This window comes from Vidua chalybeata, chromosome 2, assembly GCF_026979565.1.
Source record: "Vidua chalybeata isolate OUT-0048 chromosome 2, bVidCha1 merged haplotype, whole genome shotgun sequence".
NCBI lineage: Eukaryota > Metazoa > Chordata > Aves > Passeriformes > Viduidae > Vidua > Vidua chalybeata.
Window position 1 is genome coordinate 70215586 of NC_071531.1, and position 16086 is coordinate 70231671.

General features: G+C 45.0%; 1 protein-coding gene across 1 annotated transcript in view; it reads left to right on the forward strand.

The window, feature by feature from the left end:
- The first annotated feature begins 13471 nt into the window (after positions 1 to 13471).
- Positions 13472 to 16086, forward strand: part of SLC22A15 (solute carrier family 22 member 15) — a 31499-nt gene continuing 28884 nt past the window's right edge. The window contains exon 1 of the mRNA XM_053934866.1: positions 13472 to 13558. Coding sequence (XP_053790841.1) covers positions 13472 to 13558 — 87 coding nt within the window. The remainder of the gene's footprint in view (positions 13559 to 16086) is intronic.

Sequence of the window (16086 nt, forward strand, 5' to 3'; positions counted from 1 at the left end):
GCTGAGAATTTTCAGGTCAGGGCACATCTGTTCATCTCAGTGATCTTGTTAAGAGGTAAACCCTTATAGCCTGGGAGACACTGAGGAAGCATTGCAGGATTTCTCTGTCTGGCGGGATTCCTCTCCAGTATTAACTAGTGCTGGATCTTCACCACAGAAAGATTCCTGTCAGGGCCTTAAGCACTAAACAGAGACCTGAGCAGATCAGTGTTAAACCAAATGGGACCAAAAGGCCAGAAGTACCACCATGCTGTTTCCCAGCCTCAGCACTGATGAATGGCGAAAGTCGACAACCATTCATCAACATGGCTAAATGAATGCAAGGAGTTTAGACAATGCTAAAAGAAGGAGCAGAGTCATGGGGCCAATCTGCAGAGCTATTCTTGCTCATGTGAGCTTTGGGTCAGCTCCCTGTCTATGCTGCCAATTCATTAGATAAATCTGGGCACTTCTGAGGCTAACAGGAGGTTTCCTGTTGTCTGACAGGAGTTTGGCTTTAAACTGTCATTGCCTTCCCTGCTTAGGAAATATGGATACTTCTGCTCACTAGGGAAGCTCCCTTTCGGCTTGCACGGCCTAGGATGTAACAAAAAGCTAAATTTCCCCGCCTGGGTGCAATGCAGCTTGTCTATCAAGAAATATCCCTGAGAATAAACACTTCTGTTGAGTTGCTGCACTTCATTCCTAACAAAGCAGAACAATTTGCATTACAACTCATTTGTTTCAGAAGACAATGGATGAAATCTGGAGCTTGACACTTGGCTTTCACTCAGTCTGTCTTCTGTGGGACGATCGCCAGCTAAAGAGGGGACAGAAGACAGTGTAAGATGCAGTAGTACAAACAGTGCATTTTTACAGTGCTATTTGTCCAAAGGCTTTAGAATGAGTATAAACTAAGTATAAAGCTCAGGGAAATCAGTTGAAATCTTTGCACTGATCTTAAGTAGCTTCTAGATCAGTGACAAAATAAGGAAATGTGCGGGTTCTGGAAAATCCTAGCATGTAGGCAAGAATACTCTGGTTCCTCTTGGAGGCTATGGGGAGCAAGGGAGGCACAGAGGTGAAATGGCTTGTCTGGTGCTGCTTGGATAATCTGAGACTGACACTAGGTAAATGCATAGATCTTCGAAGTACTGAGCATGGCATGAGGATGTTCAGTTGATGTGTTGCAGCGTTATCCCAGGATGCAACAATGTGTAATGGGAGAAACTTCAAAATGCAAATTCAAATTGCTTCAAGAAACTTTTCAATCTAAAAAAAATCCCAAAGTCTCGTATGGATTTGGTATAGCATGAATTAAGGAAAAACTTCTTTTAATTGAATCTAAAGAGCTCTCTTGACTATTCTCTCTTCCATTTCTGCCTTTCCCCTCCTTTGGTGTCTTTGTAGCTGTTATGTTTTATTTACAGATGACTGGAAATGGAACATAAATGATCGCAACTGGAACTCTAAAGAAATCAGCAATTTATGAGTGTATTTAAAATAGTCTTGCTTAGAGGCATTAATGATGGATGGATGGATGGATGGATGGATGGAGTGGCAAAAAGTATGTTCTGACACTTGGGGTGAAAATATCTTAGATTATCTATATCTGGCCCCAGATTTTCCTGGTTTAGAGAAAAACTAAATCCCCAGATCTAAAATCTAGGAACTGACTTTCTCAAGTGTTTTGGTTTCTGTAGAAGATTGATCTGCCTCTGATCACAGCTCTCAATTGACTCAATTAACAAGTCTTTATTGACTTTCAAATAGCTGAAAATATAGATCCTTGTCTGAACTATGGAGTGTGGTTCCTTATTTTGGTATTAGAAATATAACTTAATTGATCATATATAATGTAACTGGCAATATAATTCAAGTCGTCATGATGAGCCTGAAAATGACAGAGGAGGACATAGGACTCTGGCCAGATGACTAAAGTTACAGCACATTTTGAAGAAGGGGGTGTTGCTTTTTACCTCAAGTGTTACATTCCCTTTCCTGGGAAGTGCTTCATCCATGCTGGCTGATTACTAGTTTTCCTGTCCTCCCCATGGACAGATCTATGGTTCTCACCTCTTGACTATTTGCTTGTAGATTTAACAGTGCATCTGTGCCATAAAAAACCCTCTCAATTTCCATTTTTGCTTTTTCTCTCTCAGTCTACATAGACATAGACGTAACTTTTCTCACTTAACTTCTTTCTGTTGATTTCTTTATTAGCAAGTATTAAACTCTAGAGAAGTTTGTATTGAAGTCCATATGGCACATATGATAAAGTTGTTTCAAGTGGCACTGTGAACTAATCACTTCCCAACTGTTCTCCACTCACGAAGAGCAAGAGCAGCTCTGCCTGTATTCTTAGCAAATCTCTCCTTGCTTTTATTGGCAATGCTTCTGTTTTGGCAGCAACCTGTCAAGTTTAGAGCTGGCAACCACAGTTTTTTTGCATTCTCAGATGGAACGTAGGCAACATGTTTTCTATGAAAACACCCTTCCTTCTCTTCATTAGTGCTTCCAACATTATTGTTCTTGGTACAGAAAGCAAACATTGGTAGCTTTCCCTCTCCCAGCACTGTAACTTGAATGGAACAGGGCTGAATTGACATGAAGTTTTTGACTGAGAAAAAAATGTTCAGTGAAGAAACAACAAAGTCCTGCTTAGCAAGGCCAGAATGGCTGAGTCTGGTGTGCATATCAAGTCTAAGAGTTGTAAGCTGGCTTTGAATGAACTGCCAGGTCCACACTGTGCCATGCAGAGATACTCAATTCAGAGTACTGGAAATGTTACTGTGTGTTAGCTTCACTGCACCATGTTCCATTCATGTCCCATGCATGGCTTTCAGCTCCACAAACTGATCCTTAGAAACACATTTCACAGGAAGCAAAGCAAGTCAAGTCTAAGCAGTCGGGTTTCTTTTTCCACTTGGTATAAAAAACGTGGCATACATCTGAAGCATGAACAGGATAGGATACTGTTTGATTGAGAAATGAGCTTGTCCCTACAATCTTTGTTTAAAACCCATCTGGCTCCCTGTGCATCTCACAAATTATTTGAAATCAAAATCCCTGTAGGGACTTTATTTTATCCTCCTAGATATCTGTTGTCCTAATGCGTCTACCCTTACTGTGAGTTTTCTACTGTTGGTCCCCTTCTTGCAGGAAGGTTGCCAGCCCAATCTTTGCAAAAAGACCTGGGATAGTGGCAGTCCACTTCACAGCTGTATCTGGAAAAAGATCTCATAACATCTTCCAGCACTGCTGCTGACTCCCTGTGCATCTCACAGAGCTTACAGAAATCAGCTTTGCTCATGGCCTCCATTTCCCTAAGACTCCTAAAACTGACTTTTGAATTCTTGCTCCACTCTAGCCCCTAGGACATCTGGTAATTTAGGGTGGGATTCAGTTCCCCATACTCACACATGAGGATTTGAAAAATAAACTGGGAGGCAGAGAGGAAGTTTATCTCTGCTGAGAAGCTCAGAGCCCTTTCTCTTGCCCACCCTGGGGTTAGGATGGATATCCCAGCCTCACTGAAGAGTAATGCAGCTGTTGACACTTGTGCTTCCTTTATCCTTCCAAATGGAGCCTTTGCCCCCTCGACACAATGCATTTCAGTGACTGCAATCATTAAAGGCGTTGGAAATAGGGTTTGAGACTTATGCAAACTCCTGCCTCAGGTGTCATGACCAACGAACCGATCAAAAATGCCAGCTCCTCTTAGAATGCCATCCCTGAATTCATACCCCACGGCAGATCTGTCACACAGTAGCCAAACATGTTAATACAGCTGAAGCCTTTAGGTACACTTGTACCCTCAAAACTCAGTGGAGTTGCTGTCATTCTCCAACTGTTCAGTGGCCTAGATGAAATTAGTTAGAACTCTAAATGTAGCAGCTAATAAAGACACTGTATTTCCACCTCAGAAAAAGCAGCACCTCCCTTTGCTACCAGATATCCTCCTTGGCAGTTTGAGTCAATGAGGAGCTAAGTGATGGAGAATGAACCCAGTATCCAAGAGGAGGCCTCAGGCCCTGAATGCCAGCAGTGGAAACTGAGGAAGGGAAATTCTCTATTGCTGCTCCCTACTGGGGCTTGGAGTTGATGTCAGTTCCTACTGATGCTGTTTGTCACCAGAATCTAATATAGTTACTTGTGTGAACTGTCCCCTGCTCTTCTTTCCTTGGCTCCACACAGGTCTCCTGGAGATCAGTCTGGGGGTGGATCAGCAGAACAATCCCATTAAGAATTGCAGGGTCTGAGGCCAACTGACAAGTACAGCTTGCAGATAACCAGATTTTGGGGAGAAGAAATGCGTATCCTACCCTCTTTGCCTGCTTGTTACTACCAGAATGAATTAGACTGGGAGACCAAACTCAGCTGGATGGATTGTTCTCACAGTCCAGAGCTCCCACAGAAGGAGGAAATTGAGCAGAAACATTGTCTGCAATCTTTTCTGAGAAGTCTGTAGATATGAAGGCTCTGCATAACTTGAATTCAGCACCACCACCACCTTTGACAGCAAAAGTGCTCTCCAGCTTTTACTTCATTTATGTCAACAGTCCTAAATCAGATTGCTCCAAACGGCCAGTTCTGGACTAAAATAAGTGCTTTGAGAGCTGGTTACAGAAAATCACACATCTAAGAACCTTTTATACACTTTCTCCCTGCATTTCCAGCTGAGGAACTTTCCCAGGTAATTCTTCCTCTGGGCACTGTCCCAAAAGAACAGCAGATGTAACAAAGTAGACAATCTCAGAGAGTTGGGGCTGTTCAGCCTAGAGAGAAAACGCTTTGGGAAGACCTTAGAGCACCTTCCAGTACCTGACAAAGGGGGCCTAAAAGAGAGCTGGAGAGGGACTTTTCACAGGGGCATGTAGTGAAAAGCTAAGGGAGAATGGATCTAGACTGAAAGAAGAGAGATTTAAATTGGATATTAGGAAGAAATTCTTTATTCTCAGGGTGGTGAGGCACAGGAACAGCTTGCCCAGAGAAGTTGTGGATGCCCCATCCCTGGAAGTTTTCAAGGTTGGGTTGGGTGAAGCTCTGAACACCCTGGTCTAGTAGAAGACCATGGTGAGGTAGTTTGGAACTAGATGCTCTCTAAGGTCCTTTTCAACCCAAACCATTCTATGATTCTGTGAAAGTTTACAGAACAACAAGTTCTGTAGTGGAAGATGCAAAATTTCCAATTTCACCAAATGAAGAACAAGGCATTGGCAGGTGGCGGGTGTCAGGATAACAGGAGGTCCTCTTTCAAAGAACAAGCAGTTACATGGTGGAAATCCTTGCTACAAGACACAGTGAACAAAAGAGTGGGCAGGACTTTCAAAGGGGACTGGACAACGGAAAAGAACCTATCCAGCCATACTAGGCATGAAGGTATCAGCTGTGGCTGAACCAGCCACACATTGCAAGAAGACTGGGAAAGGGGCCTGGGAAATCTTGGGGAAACTTTCCACCTTCCCTATAGTCTTACCTTGGTATCTGCAACTCATCAGTGGTAGAGACAGGACTCATCTTTGTTGAGACACACTACAGCTACTTCTATATGAGGTGCATACTAATGACACTGGCAAGGGTCAATGGGACTAGTTAGGTCTTAGAACAAGCTCATTTCAAAGTCAGACAGTGCACCCTGGCCAGCTTAGGTACAGTGGGCTTTCCCTGTGGCCATAAGACACTTACAGGAATTGAAGTGCAGGCCTTTGACTCTGGATTGAGGAATTCATCCAAACCCACCCTCACAGAGCTGTGCAACAGCTTTTACTGAAATCCACCCAGAACAGCAACACGACATTTTGGAGAGGCATCCACATTTCCAACAGACCTACAGAGTACAGAAACTGTCCTGGAATGAATGCAGCAGAGTCACCAAGTTTGTTCAGGGAATCACCCACAATTTTCCAGGATAGAAATACTAGTGGAAATAAGATCTCCCCCTCCTTTATCATACAAATCCAGAAAGACTGGAAATGTGGTTGCCTCTTGCTGAATGTATTTTGAATTCCTCTAGAACATGATTCAGAAGATCATGTATTTTTAATGTGGAGAAATCTTTCTCTATTTGGAGGACAAGGATGACTCTCAGATTTTAGCATCATCCAGATTTTCTAAAAAGTCTTTGAGTTTGCTGCATAAGACTTGGATTCTACCATTTCAGTTCTCTAAAAGGATTTCTCCCATTCAGCCTATGCTAACTCAAGACAAATTTGCTTCTGTGCAGTATCCCAGAGACTTAAAAATGTATAAAACTGCCACATGCATTTACCTCCAGGAATTGAGCTGATGTGATTTAGACTTGGGAAGGGTCTCATTCTGCCCTTCTCCTAGGTTTTGCTAACATAAACAAATGTTGCAGCTACTCTGTACCTGTTATGGCAATTTAAAACACCCCAGCAGTCTGGAAAACATGACTATCATGGCCAAGAGACAATATACTGGTAAGACTGGTACTTATGATTGCCATGTTGAGGAGGTCAACCCTTTGTAGAGTAGCTGCTGCTCTCACCTCTGGTAGAAAAATGTTCTTTGGTTTTTGTTGTATATCACAGCTCCATGTAGGTATAATGTGATGTAGTGATGGGCACAGTGACTAATAGTCATAGCAATTAAGAACTAGAGCTTTACAAGTCTGAATGGCAAATTTGCATATGTTTTGCCAGAAACATCCAACGAGACCGCTTTCATATTATGTCAAAGATTAATCCAGGCTACAGCATCCAACCCCAGATTTCAGCCGTCCTTATTTAAATAGCACATTTAAGCAGCAAGATGTGCAAGTTGCTGTCATGCCCTATGCTTCAGGAGACACACCAAGAGGGCTGATGCTCGAGTGCCGCCCTGCATAAGCGGCTTGCAGGGAACTAATTAGCAGCGATGCGAAGCCCCGCGCAGCGCGCCGCGGCCCCTCCGCGCCCCTCCGCGGCTTCGCCCGGCGCGGCAGCGCTCGGCCGCCCCCTGCGGGCCCCCGCCGGCGCCGCAGCCGCTCTTTGTTCCCGGCGCGCAGGGAACCTCCGCCAGCTGTTCATTTATTGATGGGTTTTGTCCCGTCCTGAAAAAAGATTTAGGCATCTTCCTTGGCTCCTGCCTTCTGTTGGGTGGAAGGGTTCCGCCCTCCCGTTTGTTTCACCCGCGTCGGGCCAGAGTTGAGGGCCGGGAGGGAGCCTCTGACCACAGAGGGGCTCGCTGTTGCCTTCTTCCCACCCTGCTCTTTTCCACTAAGTGCCAGTTGCTGAGGGTGCCGAGCAGAAGCATGAGAAACGTGGCACCAGGTTAGGTTTAGATTGGATATTAGGAAAAATTTCTTCACTGGAAGGGTGGTCAGGCATTGCACCTGGCTGTGCAAGGACCTGGAAGTGTTCAAACCGTCTAGAAGCGGCACTTGGGCACATGGCCTTGTGGTGGAGATGGCAGTGCTGGGCTAATGATTGGACTCAATGATTTTAGAGGTCTCTCCCAACCGTAACAATTCTATGATGCTATGAAACAGTGCTCTGTGTGTCTTTTTTTTACACATAAATGAATTGTGATGTTGGAACACAAGGATGACTTGAAACCTCCTTCTTCCTTGGGTAGCAAGGGAAGTACCTGGGATTATCTTTCTTGACTGCCTAGCAGCATAAGTTTCAAAAGTGTTCTTTGCTGCAAAACCCAGATTGCGTTACTGTCCCTTCCTGGTATTATTGAGTGAGGGTCTTCCCTTGCAGACATCTTTTGTAGATGCTCTACAAGATCACTTTGAGAACTACAGTTCTTTGGAGAAACAAAGGCCACAAGACCTTTGTGTCTTTGGAACTCTCACAAGCTGCAAATCTGTTTGCTGGAGAAATGCCCTACTACTACCTATAAAAAACCCCTTTGTGGAATTCTGTTTATTCACATAATGAATATGTCTAGAGCTAAATATACAGAATCCCATCATCCATGGATGCTTCCTCTGTTTTGTGCAGAAGCCTAAGGTACATCTACGTGGTTCCTTAGATCATACTTTGGATAGACCTGAGCTAGTGCCAGCCAGAGCCTGGAAGTCCATATAACACAGTCTGTGCCTACCCATCAGGTCCAACAAGCAGGTCCTCGTCAAACTTTCCATGGTGCTGCCACAGTGCTCCTAGGTCTCAAAACGTCTGATAATTTTGTCTATGAGCTTCTCCCTTATACACAGCAACACTTGCCTGGTGTCTGGCTGTCTTTACACCTTCCTTTTTGAGGGGTGCTCCTAAATTATCACACTTCTTTTGTAAGAGCGGGACAGGAACAAAAGCCTTATTTTTTCAGTTTGGAATTGCTGTTGAAAGATACGTTAACTCCTGTGATAACCTGCAGCAGTGGTAATTAAGAAATTTAATGGGGGGGTCAAACATACTGAGCAGAATACCAGTACTGCACTACATGGCACACCTGGGATAGAAATAACTGCTGAAATCCATGAGGTTATCCTTACTTTTTGCATTTTGAGGGAATTGTGAAAAAGCTATCATTTTCCGAATGCCCTCTCTGCCTCCAAATCCAGAGTGCTGTTGCTTCTGCCAGACAAACCACCTGTAAGTGCTTCTGCTTACTTCTGTGGGATCTTCATCAGTCTCCAGAGCAAGGCATGGTCCAAACAAGTCTTTTGCATGCTGGTGATATGGCAGAGAATGAATGGTGTAAATGTCAAGATTATGAGCAGTACTGCAGCCAAATGATGACTGCTTGGAAAGAAAAGAACCTACAGAGAACACATGGGTTCTCTCAAAGGCAGTGTGGCTCAATTGTTCAAGAGAGCCATTTAGAGGTACAAGCATTCACCTTTATGTTCAATTTTGTTATCTCTGTCCCAGTCACTGCTGGGAGGCCACAGAGGCCAATCCTGCTTCTTAAGACTACCCTGGTTTTTCTTTTTTTTAGTGTCTAAGATTTTAGTACGTTTAAGCACAGAGGTGTGCATTATAAACTCCTTTGCTTAACCTGAAACCTCTGTAAGTGTTTGTGATGAAAGCAGAGCTCCCACCCCAGGATGGACACTGTGGGCAATGTCTAAGTGATGGGAAACTGAGCAGGATTGAGAAGATTACAGAGGCTGCTGGCCAAGAAGGTGTTGGTCACAGATGCGCACTTTTGGGTGTGACCAGGGGAAACATCCTGAGAGCAACTATCCGCTGCCAGAGACAGTGATATGTGAGCAAGCTCAGATTTCTCAGGAACCTGAACTGGATCTGTTTTGCAACAGACAACTGTCCATCTAGGAAGGGGCAGGGAATCAGCTTTTAACATCATTCACAGTTCAGACAGAAATTCAGTATCCCCAGGCCTCATCTAAAATTGAAAAGTGCCTCCAAAGGAATTGTTTGTTGCTTTGTTTGCAAAAAGTGCAAACAACACATCAGAGAAACAAAAATGCCTTGGTGGATTGTTTGGCTGCACACTTAGTCAGGGTATATTGTAATGAGCCATATGCTAGCTTTGCATAGTATTATGGGGTAAGCCAGCTGCAACGAGCAGCTGATTAGTCTGGTTGGAAAAAATCTTCATTTTCCATAACAGGGGGCCAGCAAAGGCAAGCATTCTGGCAGATACTGTCAACCCTCTGACTGCTCCTGTCATCATGCTGTGGACCAGATGAAGTTAAGAGATCAAGAGAACCTCTGCTTTATTTTCATCCTAAAGGAGGGACCCCTTTTTAGCTCTGGGCTTTTTTAATAGTGATGAACCACAACCCTTTTATATTCTTGTGGAAGAGATTTCCACCACTCTTCCCACAGCTGCCATTCTCACTACCATAGTCAGACTTTAGTCTTTTGCCATTCAGCGTTCAGCATTCAGCACAACTGATGTGGTGGAAACCTCCTGTGAGGTAGGGGGGTGGAGGTCACGAGGAGATGGGAACCTGATGAAGTGCAAGACCGCAAAAGCGGCAACAGGACTGCAAATGTACTTTCTGCCCCAAATGTCATCTCCTGTGTGGCCAAAAGCTAATGTCTACACAGGAGTATCACAAGAGAAGGTAAATATTTCCTTCAGATATCAGCTTTGAACAATTTGTCTCCGGGGGGCTTTTCAGAGTCAGAGGTGTTTCCTTTGTTAGATAAACCTCAGAGGAATTTTGTACTTTTTAGTACTTGTTTATCCTTCACTTAAACGCACTTATCATCTGTCATCTACAGCAGCCTGGCTACAGAGTTTCATATCTAACTCACAATATCCACTCATGGATGACCTGTAACTTCCTCCATCAGGAACTTCTTTAGGTCTCATCTGTGCCAACTGCTGAATCAACAATTTGTGTGGACACCTTTGAATGCATAAGCAATCCCCAACCAGAAGATAGGAACATCAAAAGTTCTTTTAAGGTATTTTTTAAAACTACTATTGCTTGTGTTTCCAAAGAAAAATTACTGGCCACTATCAGAATCTACTACAGATGAATATAGCAAATCTGGAAACAGAACAGCAGTGAACCAGCATGAGTTTTTAGTGCTAAAACTCTAAGATATCTGATTTTTTTTTAAATTTTTGTTTATTTGTTTGTTTCCCAGAGAGGAACGTAGTTTAGGGTTGTCCCTTTGCATTTACATATATCTAGTGCTTTGAATGCTCTGGGTCATCATTACATAGAGACAGAACAGGGCAGAATGTATCTGGAACTATTATTTCAGAAATGCTGAAAAAGAAGCCACGCAGCTGTCTCAGTTTTGGGTTGCCCAGATGAATTTGATGTGTAAGCCTCTAATGGCAACAAACCCATGAAGCAGTAGTAACAGAGAGAGGGTTGGGAGTGATGTGGAAAAACCTAGGGGGCACTACATTTATGACTGAGTAATATGCCTGATTTGCTCTCATTAAAAGAAAAATTCCTCACAGACAGGATTATTAAGAGTATTCTTATTTGACATGGTTATTAATGAGGAGGAGGAGGGAGCAAATTGGACATTAATGAACTTCACAGACAATAATTCTCTGGGAAGATCTCAGGGCTCCAGCAAGGACAGATCATTGGCTAAATGGAGTGCAGTGCTATTGTTGACTGAAACCTCTAAACATTGCATCCAATCCTCTTCAAAACCACTAGCCTCATGGGACAGCAGCCTTTCATTGCCAGTGAGTTTTTTTTTAACTTGTCCCCACTCCCTCTTGTCCTGTTGGAAGGCAGCACTGAGAAGAGCCTGGGTTCCTCCTCTTCATTGCTTTCCATCAGGTTATTTACACTCATTGTGAAGTTCTTCCCTGAGCCTTCTTAGCTTTTAGACTAGACAGTTCCAGCTCTCAGCTTTTCCTCTCACGACAGATGCTCCAGTCCCTTAATCACCTTCATGGCTCTTTGCTGGACTCAGTTTGAGAAGCAGCAGCACAAGAGGAGACAGCTCCCCGACAGCTGTTTTTCCCCAGGCACAGGGCATTGTTGCACGGTGTTGATACATGTAAGGCCAACGCTGTAACTTCACTATGGTCGGGACTGGAAGCTGAATCAGAGGTGTTATCTCAGCAGAGGCGTGGCAGGAGCAGAGCAGAAGCATCATCTGGAAGGCAGCACCCCATGGAGGGGAATACAGAAAGCTGACAGTTCTTAATTGCTGTCCCTATAGCAGGCAGAGATGAGAGCTTGGGTGGCTGTAAGCAGACAGGGAGCATAGGAAAGAAAATCCCCAGGCGGGAGTGCTGGAAGTCCTAAGTGAGACAGAGATGAGAAGTGCCTGGGAAATGGAGAGTGCACACAGCAATTTGGGGGACAGTACAATCCTGACAGGGAGACACGTACCACCTCCTTCCCTAGGGTCTGTTCACCTTGGCTCAAGAGTCAGGGAGGAGCTGGGTGTTGATGATAAAGCTCCCTGTTACTGGACAAGCTGGAATAAAGCTGTGGCTGCCACAAAGTGTGGCTGAATTGGCGAGAGCGGGAAGGATGCTGGGGAGATGAGTGCAGAGCTCCCAAACACAAGGACATGTCCTCCACATCTTAGCTGAGCAATAAAATGAGACAACTGCAATTGGGTGAACAGCAGAAAGGTCCTGACATTTCAGAAATCCTTTGCTGTTTTGCCTTTAATCAATCTGTACTAAGCCTCAAATATGAAAAGAAGTACTTAGGGCAAAGGTGAATTTCATTTTAAGAGTAAATTGCTTTGATGATTGTCGATTTGCCAAGATTTTTTCAGCACAGAAATGGTATTATTTCCCAAGCTCCCAGCATGGTCCTAAAGGTCACAGCTCACAACAACTCTCTTCCTTTCTATTGTTCTTACAATAAAAGCTACAAACATAAAGATGTTGCTGCTGCTTCTTGGTAGCACTAGATAAAAAACGTCTCAACAATGTAAGTTGTTTCATGTTCCTGGAGCTTTATTGTAAAGGTGTAATGAAAATGGACCATGAAAAGCTCATTGCCATTTTGCAAGATGCCTATTTCACTTGCATTTATCTCCCTTCCCTTCTCTGTGCAGTAGAGTTCATGCTCTTTCCCAAACCACTCCCATTACTTCTAAGTGAGAACTTCTACCCCATGTTCACAGTGAAGGCTCTCAAAATTCCTTTCATAAAATACACTACAACTACAGTTTTGTGGAAACTGGTGTAATGGAGAGAGGCACGTCCTCACCAGGCATTAAACCAAGAACAGTAAGATTTGTGTGGGTGCCGAACTGACCTCTAGTGACACCTACACAATAGCCTTATGTCAGATTCGGCTTTTTTTTTTTTTTTTTCCCCAACTACCGGCAGGTAGGCTATGAAGTATCATAGTATCATTACAGACTATTCCACAGCTGAGGTGTGTCAGTATTTTGGGGTCCGCTGTGAACTGACAGAACTTAAGCAGCGTACACTCTGTGGGTACAGCTTCCCACGGTGCAAACCCGCGGAGCGCACGCTGTGACTCCGCTGTGCTTTGTTGGACGAAACCGGCCGGTGGGAGCCCAGCTGCTGCATGGACAATGCCATCAAACCAGGAACACCTGGCCAGCATGGACCCGGCGCAGCCTTCTCGCCCAGCCCGCAGGGCCAGCGTGCTGCCCTGCTCTAACCAGGGTGCAGAGGCAACACCTCTGTGCCCTTTCCCCTTTCCAAGAGCTCTGCCCAGGTGAGACCTCAGGAGGCACATCCCCCCAGTGCCGAGCCCGCTCACTGTGAGGGCCGCGGCCCGAAGCCCCTCGGCGCTGCCCCCCTGACGGTGCTCCCTCACAGCCGCTCCCCCAGCACCGCCGCTCCCCCGCCCAGCGCCCCACACGACCCCAGCCCAAACCACTGAATCCCGGCCCGTGCGCCTGCGCTGAGGCCGCGCGCGTTTCCGCTTCCACGCCGGCCGCCCGGGAAGGAGGGAGGCGGCCGCATCCCGGCTGCTCTCCCCGGAGCCTGCGCATGAGCACCGCATCGCACCTCCCGCCCTTCCCTCCTCCTCCCTCTCCTCCTGCTCCAGCTCCGCGTGGGCCCGGCCGCCGCTCCGCGCCCCGCCCCGCCCCGGGAATGCGCTGCTCGGCGGCCGCTCGTAGGAGCTGCGCGGCGGGCGGGGAGCGGGATGGAGGTGGAGGAGGCGTTCCCGCTGGTGGGGCAGATGGGCCCCTATCAGGTGTACCTGTGCGTCCTGCTGGCCGTGCTCCTCCAGGTGAGAGGCCGCCCTTCCCGCCCGCTCTTGTCCCGAGGGGGAAGCGGTGCCGGGAGGGGGATGCTCTGGGTGCGGTGGACAGCTGTTCCCAAAGTGTTGGGTGGATGTCCCTGCGGTGAGTGCTGCCCGGTGCGAATCTGGTGTGGGAGGGCTTCTGCTGAGAGCTGCTGGTGGCACTAACAAGTCTTCCCCTCTGGGTCTGTCCTGCAGCAGCGTGCTGCGCTCCTGGAACACTTGGTGTCCTGGTGACCTCTGCCCAAAGGCAGCGCTCAGTTCTGCAGAGTGAATTTGGGGCAGGCAGCTGGTGCTCTCTGTGCCGCATTTCCTGGGCGGTTACACCTTGTGCCACTCGTGGAGCACATTAGGAGCTGATCAGGTGAAGGGCTGGCTGAGGTTGAACTGAGGTTTCCGTGACCTGGGCTGGAAGACGTGGACTTCTGTAAGAGTCTCTTCTGGGAATCTTGTGCAACCTGGAGTTAATGGACTAGACTAGGAATTTCTAGGTTGCATGTGTCTTGATTGTCACTGATAAAGTGACAGGTGGCCACTGATATCTCTGTGTGCAGAAGCTCTCATGTAACCAGTTGACAGATGATGTTTGCTTATGGTGTTTTGATTTGCCGTGCCTTAACTCTTAGAATAGAAGAGCAGTGTCTCTCCGTTAGGTATTGGATGAGGCCCTGTATTTTGGGTAGTCAGGTTTGTGAAACACAAAGCTGGAACTCTCTTAAGTTTTGTGATAAAAGTGGAGTCCAAAATAACAGTAGAATGCTGGAAGAGAACACTCTTCTAGTGCTTTAGAATAGACAGACTCTCTCTGGAGGGAGAGTTTCAGAGACTGCATGTGCAAGTGATGTGCTCTGCAGCCATGTTTGTCGCCTTTCAATTTTGCTTCATCTTTGTGCATATTGCTGTGAGGACAGGGAAGGAAGACAAGAATAATACATGTAGTGTCACAGTCAGGTGTAGGACTGAAGTATGGTATGAATCTTACAGAAGTCTGGTTTACCCCATGTTAGCATGGGTTGTTGGGTGAATTGTCATGAATTCAGCTAAGCTGACAGGTGGTGGCTTACTTCCACTGTGGAAATTTAATAATTGCAGGAAGGAAGAGTGGAACTTCAATGTCCTTCCTCCTCTGCTGACCCATATTTTGTACTAATGAAGAACTTCAATCATGGGCTGTGAGACTGAAGATGTCTTCTCCTGGCAACCCCTACGTCCCCTAGACTGACCAAAATATTCAGAAGCTTTATGAGATGACTAAAAAAAAATTGAAATGCCCAGTCCTATTGGATGGGAACTCTATATTTGGTTACAAAGTTATGATGATAAACAGCAAAAGCTTTGTAGGTTTCTATTTCCTTCTACTATTTTTTTCCTTTCTTTTATACTGATTTAATTCCTTAAAATTAATTCCTTAAAATTAGGCATTGATTCTTCTGCTGACCAGCTGGCTAGAAAATTTATATGTTCATTGAAGATGAAGAATTAAGGAAACAATAGTTCTTCCAGTACTGGTCATTTTTTGCAATGAACTGCAAACCATGACAAGTGCTCTGTGTTTCCAGAATTTTTAGTATGGGTCCTCTGTTCTGCAATGTTTGTGTTTGTTTTGTTTTAAATGGATTAACTTGGATTTCTCATGGGAGAAGTAAACAGAAGGATCTTTGCAAATCCTGGAACTAATTCAGAATAACTTAAGAAGAAACAATAACATGTTTGCAGGTCTGCTTTTTTTCTTCTTATGTTATCTTTAATTCTTGAGCTGTACCAATGAGTACAGCCTACCTCTGGTAGGCTTTCTTTACTTCAGATTACATTACTTCATGCAGGCACAGGAGTCTATAAAGAGTTTAGATGTGAAGCTTGTTGTCTTTCAGTTCATGAGTAGATGTGGATTTATTCATCTGGTTCCTGCTTGGGTGGTTGATTGCTTTTTGTGTTCCTTTATTGGTGCCAAGTTACATAATGTGTCACTGTGATGTGTGAGAGCAAGACTGAAGGCAGGTTCCACAACTGGTGTTAATCTTTTGTCTTGTTTATCATCCTTTGGAGAATGGACCTAAAGGTAAGTAATGTATTTGTGTGTATGTGATGTAGAATGTAGATCAAGGTAATTGTGGGCTCCTGTAGTGGATTAGATGCAGCATATGACAGCAGAATGGGAGCTCCTGGTAATCTATATCACTGGCTGTGCCATGATTATTCCATTTTGTTGCTAGTTTCCTTCTCCCTTTCCATGTGCTCCCTCAGCTGGCCTATATTTTTATGTTGGCCTGTTGGTATTAAAAATATTTCTACATTCTTAAAGGTAAGACTACCCAACATATGAAAAATATTTGTCTGCTTTGTCAAGTCCCTTCATCTTTGTAGCCAATATCCAGAGTTTAGACTCTGTGCTTTCCCTTCCCAGTAAGATTCCCAGCAAGTACACTTGCTTTCCTTGTAGGCTTTTATGCTTTTTCATCTCTGCATGTTATTAATCACCTTGAGTTTCATACTTTATAAGTATCTTCCTTCATTTT